Here is a 5,928-nt window from a genome sequence, read left to right on the forward strand (position 1 = left end):
ATCAAACCAGTTTGGCATGAAATGATGAAAGAACCTGCAGGAGAACATTGGTAGAACTCTGAGGGGTTAGCGGGATTAGCAAAGTGCCCACTGATCTGTCCTACACACGGGTTTCCAGATCCTCCAGACTGGGTAGTTGTTGATATGGTAGTGGGTGATGCGGTGGTAGGGGGAGTTGTGGTTGTTGTAGGGGCAGTTGTCGTGGGAGCTGTTGTCGTGGTAGGTGGAGTTGTTGTGGTGGTAGGTGGAGTTGTGGTCGTGGGAGTTGTTGTGGTAGGGGGAGTTGTGGTCGTGGGAGTTGTTGTGGTGGTAGGGGGAGTTGTTGTGGTGGTAGGTGGAGTTGTTGTGGTCATGGGAGTTGTTGTGGTAGGTGGAGTTGTTGTCGTTGTAGGTGGAGTTGTTGTGGTCGTGGGAGCTGTTGTCGTGGTAGGGGGAGTTGTTGTGGTGGGAGTTGTTGTGGTAGGGGGAGTTGTGGTTGTGGGAGTTGTTGTGGTAGGTGGAGTTGTTGTGGTCGTGGGAGCTGTTGTCGTCGTAGGTGGAGTTGTTGTGGTCATGGGAGTTGTTGTGGTAGGTGGAGTTGTTGTTGTTGTAGGTGGAGTTGTTGTGGTCGTGGGAGCTGTTGTCGTGGTAGGGGGAGTTGTTGTGGTAGGGGGAGTTGTGGTCGTGGGAGTTGTTGTGGTAGGTGGAGTTGTTGTGGTCGTGGGAGTTGTTGTGGTAGGTGGAGTTGTGGTCGTGGGAGCTGTTGTCGTCGTAGGGGGAGTTGTTGTGGTGGTAGGTGGAGTTGTTGTGGTCATGGGAGTTGTTGTGGTAGGTGGAGTTGTTGTCGTGGTTGGTGGAGTTGTTGTGGTTGTGGGAGTTGTTGTCGTGGTAGGGGGAGTTGTTGTCGTGGTTGGTGGAGTTGTTGTGGTCATGGGAGTTGTTGTGGTAGGTGGAGTTGTTGTCATTGTAGGTGGAGTTGTTGTGGTCGTGGGAGCTGTTGTCGTGGTAGGGGGAGTTGTTGTGGTGGTAGGTGGAGTTGTTGTGGTCGTGGGAGCTGTTGTCGTGGTAGGGGGAGTTGTTGTGGTCATGGGAGTTGTTGTGGTGGTAGGTGGAGTTGTGGTAGGTGGAGTTGTTGTCGTGATTGGTGGAGTTGTTGTGGTTGTGGGAGTTGTTGTCGTGGTAGGGGGAGTTGTTGTTGTGGTTGGTGGAGTTGTTGTGGTCGTGGGAGTTGTTGTCGTAGTAGGGGGAGTTGTTGTCGTGGTTGGTGGAGTTGTTGTGGTCGTGGGAGTTGTTGTCGTAGTAGGGGGAGTTGTTGTCGTGGTTGGTGGAGTTGTTGTGGTCATGGGAGTTGTTGTGGTAGGTGGAGTTGTTGTCGTGGTAGGTGGAGTTGTTGTGGATGTGGGAGTTGTGGTCGTGGTAGGTGGAGTTGTTGTCGTGGTAAGTGGAGTTGTCGTGGTAGGTGGAGTTGTGGTTGTGGTAGGTGGAGTTGTTGTGGATGTGGGAGTTGTGGTCGTGGTAGGTGGAGTTGTTGTGGTCGTTATAGGGGGAGCTGTTGTCGTTGTTGGGGGAGTTGTGGTGAGGCTAGGAAAATCTAAAAAGAAGAGTCAGATACTGTGTTAAATACTTTTTAAACTGTTTGATCATCACATAATATTGTAATATACCTGGGTATGGCTGCATAGATCTCTTAATAGAAAGAAAACACATTTGTTTTCTTCATAATAAAATGTAGTATATGTAAATACTCAATGCTGATGGCATTCAATCAAATACATACAAAAAAACTCTCCGGAGGCCTTAGAATTAAGAGTGGCCCTCTTGCCCTTGGCAAGGAAACTCTGTTTAGGCCATTGGAATGCATCACGCACTTGTCCTATCGGGCATGTAAAAGAAAATGTAATCTATATATACCGATATACAGTAAAAATCTGCAATCGGGAGATGAAAAAAGCCTATTTAAGGTTAACGGAGCTCTCCTCCCGCCAGCTTTGAGCAGCTGGTGGGCGGCACAGACTGGCTAAATAACGGAGCTGAAAGCATAGCAACATTTTGACGAAGGTTTCATTCAGTTACATAATTGTGCTTTCAAGCTCGAAACAGTAACAATTAGTATTGGGTAAATTGCAACATTATCATATGTTCAAACGTAATCTTGTAAACTGTAGTTATTGGAAGTTTCTATAGCAATATAAAATATCATTTAGACTCTTTAATTTCATAACACTAGCTGTAAGCAGTTTATAATATATGATTTTAACTTCGCAATTAACCACCATGGATGACGTTAACAAAGTTAAAGTATAACATCAAGAATTATTTTTGCCCAATTGATTCAATCTTTATTTATTTTTTTATAACCCTACATTTTCTATTTTGGACAAGAAAGTTTGTCTATCTGGCAAATAAAATAGCTTAAAGTAAGTGGCTGAAAGAGCTTAATGACAAGTCCTTCTATGACAGGATACGATGTAAATGCATTTCGGTTACCTGGAACCAGGAGGGTATGCAGGTGGCTGATGAAAGGGCATTGGCCCATTTTACAGAACTGTCCTGTGGTGTCATCCAGGTCCAGAGACCAGACGAAGGCTCCTCCAAAGTTATTATTTTTTAGGTAATTGACCTGAGAGGATGAGGGCCGACACATTTTAACAGCTGACGTCACGTTGACAACATATTTATTACACCAGATTGCGTACAACCAGCCATTTGCAAAATTATTGAACAAACAGTTTGAACTGAACAGAAAAGTACCTTAGTATCAAGGCTGTCTATGTTGTCAAATCCAACCCACTGATTTTCTGTGACGGCATATGGAACTTTCTGATCATCAATCAGCTGGGTAGCAACCCCTTCAATATAAAGGCAAGTCTGAAAAGAATGGTAAGAATATAATATTTAGATCCAATGACTTCATTTAAACAGAAATGTGTCACAACAAGTAAAATCGGTTAGCTTATAATAAGGCTTTTTATATTAAATAATAATATTCACAGCTTGCTATTTTACCTCATAAGAGGCCCAGAATCCTTCTTCACCGGTGTAGCAGCCTTCTTCCCCAGGACCACTGGCTGGTGCACCAGGAGCACTGGATGCACTGGACAGCTCAAAAGCACGGCCATATACCGCTAACCCCATGTTTAGCTTTTGTGAAGGTCCTCCCTCGGTCTGCCAGTAACGCATGGCAAAGTCCTACAATGATGAGAAAACTAAACAATTAAGATGAAAGGACCTCTCTAAGTAGGAAGGTGTTTAAGTAGCTGAAACATGAATCCCTGTACTTACAGTGTTCAAGTAGGTTTCGTTTCCAGTGTCTTGGTCTCTCTGAAATAAGGGGCTGTGATGTCCTGTGACACTTTCCCAGGGGCCGTGAAAGTCAAACGTCAACACATTAATGAAATCCAGATGCCTGATGAAATGCAGAGGAGATGACGTTCAACAAAACACGACAACAGATCATAATTGGTATGAAGAATTCCAATAAAATAATTTTACTCTGCAATCTCTGTGACTTCATAACTGGCATCGATGATTGCTTTCTCAGCAGAGACACTAGCAGTGATGATTAATCTGTCACGGTTAGTTGATGTTCCTTCAGCCAGAAAGGCCTCTTTGAGCTCCTATACAACACAGAAACATGGTTCAGTCTCTGTTAAACATCAGGTTATATTTTCATATAGGTTTATTTAGTATGGTATATTTCTGACAGCGTCTCTCCCAGAAGATCAATTCAGGATCTGACCTGGCACAGCAGTGTGAATCTCTGCTTGTCCTGAGGTTGGCTTCCAGCTCCTCCAGGGTACCTCCAGTCAAGGTTCAGCCCATCAAATCCATTGTCTCTCAGTAGTTGGATCACAGACTGGATGAACGTGGTTCTAGTCTGTTGATCTGCGGCCATTGTACTGAATCTGGTAAACAGTTGAACAAAACAGTGCTCTCAAGAAAACGCACCACATATTGGATGTATGGGTTCTGTTTAATAACAAAGAGAAACATAAAGTACAAAGTAATATGTGCCAAGACAAATATACAGCCATGGCCACAATCTGGTTAACACACTTTTCATTTATTATGAATAGTGATGAAAATGAACCACACTATGATCCACATAACTATAATGTGCAGTTTCTACCCTCATTATTAGTAGAGTAAGTAAGTATTAGTAAAGTGAAAACGCATATAACAATGTTTTTCCTATTAGCCTCAGAGGGACATTTTATCCAAAATCAAAATTACATATTCAAATCATACTTGACGGGTTATTATTATGTAGATTTAGTCTACACTACATGCACTGCTCAGAATTAGGTCTGGGAGTTATCTTGAGTAAGTGAGTCGTGATCTCCGGAAAGATATTGCAATTGAGTTATTTTACCTTTTTGTTTCTTTTGGGGGCTTTGCATGGTTATAAATAATATGTTATGATTTTTTGCAAGTTTATTCTTACTCATCTATACACAGCCAACAGTTCTGATTTGTTTTACTTTTTTGCTTTAATATAAAACACCAAATCCATTTAGTGTTTGCAGATACCATTCACATTGACAGGTATAAATATTTCTGCATGTTGAACCTGATTGAATCCTGAAAGTTATTTATTAATCAAATACCAGCATCTCTCTTTTCCTCATACCAGCAACATACCTGCATGCTAAAGTGCTGCTTACATTTGTCTTTGTATGGACACACATTTATGTTATATAACTTACTTCTGTATGTTGAAGGTCATGCCTCCAACCGCCAACAGGGTTTTGAGCTCTGGATTTCTGTGGGAGCATAAAGGTTTCATAAGGATTGTTTGACGCAGCACAAAATCAACATAATTTCCACAAAATGTATCCACTAAAGCACTGACCTGTCTTTGAGTTCATTGAATAACGCATATCGTTGTAAGTCAGATGCATTGCTGGGCACCAGCTCATTTAAGTTGTTAATGTCAGAAAAGGCATATATCAGATGTGTACACTTGTTTGGATCGATATTTGAAATGGTGAACTTCCCATCTCCTCCTCTTTTGTCAGCCTCGCTGTTGTAGTAACACACCAGCCTGGAGGAGGAGGCTGAAACATGGAAGAAAATGATGATGGTTTGAATTAGTCATCACTCATCTACTAATAAGACTGTTGATTATGATTTATGCATGTTACTTACCAAAGCTGGCGAAGATCAAACAGAGACCTTCAAAGTAACAGACTGGTTAGTATGGGGTTAAAAATAGGTCAGTTCTCCCAAATTACAAAATAAAATAAAAAGATCCACAACAGGTATTCTCACTCACTTCTACTAGTCTCGAGCTTTACAGTTAGGCTTGGTTTTATTTGTCCTGGTTAATGAGAGATTTCCAATATGATTTCTTCCGCCACCCCAACACATTGGAGGTGAAAGGAATTTTGTTTCAAATTAAAAATAATTCAACAGCAATTGGTATTCTGGATAATCAACACGGTGTTGAGTGGATTATCCAGAATAAAAGGTACACTGTGGCATCACAAACCAAATTCCATTTATTCTCACTGTAGTCTGAGCGACAGAAACATCGGTAAAGAAAACAACTCGTGTCTGCATATCTAGATACCACTGGAGGTAAGTGAGAAAATATGATTTTGTTGTTTGGAGATAGTAACCCTTTATGGAAACACTTGACAAACGCACCTTACCTGTAATTAGACTGAGCTGACACATGTTGTCACTCTGTAGATAAGCAGAAGAAATAGACACAAATGTTTAATATGCAGAGAGGCCCAGCATGTGTTTTCCCATAGATATAAAACCGCCTTGGTCTGCCTCACTAGCTGAATGCTGTTGCTCTGCATTCCACTCATATGACGGATATTGCTCATAAGGATGATGCAGAAGGATAACGCCCACCTGCCGATTCCAAGACTATCCCTCAATTAAATATTCGGTATTTGGAATTTGTCACTCTTAAACTGTTTCCTGTCTCATATCAAG

At 41.9% G+C, this 5,928-nt stretch overlaps 1 protein-coding gene across 1 annotated transcript; it reads right to left on the reverse strand.

Annotated features, from left to right (window-relative positions):
- Positions 1-1,941: 1,941 nt before the first annotated feature.
- LOC117733911 (acidic mammalian chitinase-like) lies at positions 1,942-5,658 on the reverse strand. Its single transcript, XM_034537844.1, has 10 exons — positions 5,634-5,658; positions 4,832-5,036; positions 4,686-4,742; positions 3,719-3,884; positions 3,472-3,596; positions 3,262-3,385; positions 2,986-3,168; positions 2,731-2,847; positions 2,467-2,599; positions 1,942-2,009 (listed from the first exon to the last, which is right to left on the reverse strand). Exons 1-10 carry the CDS (start codon positions 5,656-5,658, stop codon positions 1,942-1,944), a joined length of 1,203 nt encoding a protein of 400 aa, XP_034393735.1.
- Positions 5,659-5,928: the final 270 nt, after the last annotated feature.

Source organism: Cyclopterus lumpus, chromosome 7 (genome assembly GCF_009769545.1).
Source record: "Cyclopterus lumpus isolate fCycLum1 chromosome 7, fCycLum1.pri, whole genome shotgun sequence".
NCBI lineage: Eukaryota > Metazoa > Chordata > Actinopteri > Perciformes > Cyclopteridae > Cyclopterus > Cyclopterus lumpus.

Coding starts and splice junctions, on each gene's coding strand:
- LOC117733911 (XM_034537844.1), bottom strand. CDS start 5,658: ATGTGTCAGCTCAGTCTAATTACAG. Junction 3,597..3,718: donor GATTCACACTGCTGTGCCAG/GTCAGATCCTGA, acceptor TGTGTTGTATAG/GAGCTCAAAGAGGCCTTTCT. Junction 3,169..3,261: donor ACGAAACCTACTTGAACACT/GTAAGTACAGGG, acceptor TCATCATTGTAG/GACTTTGCCATGCGTTACTG.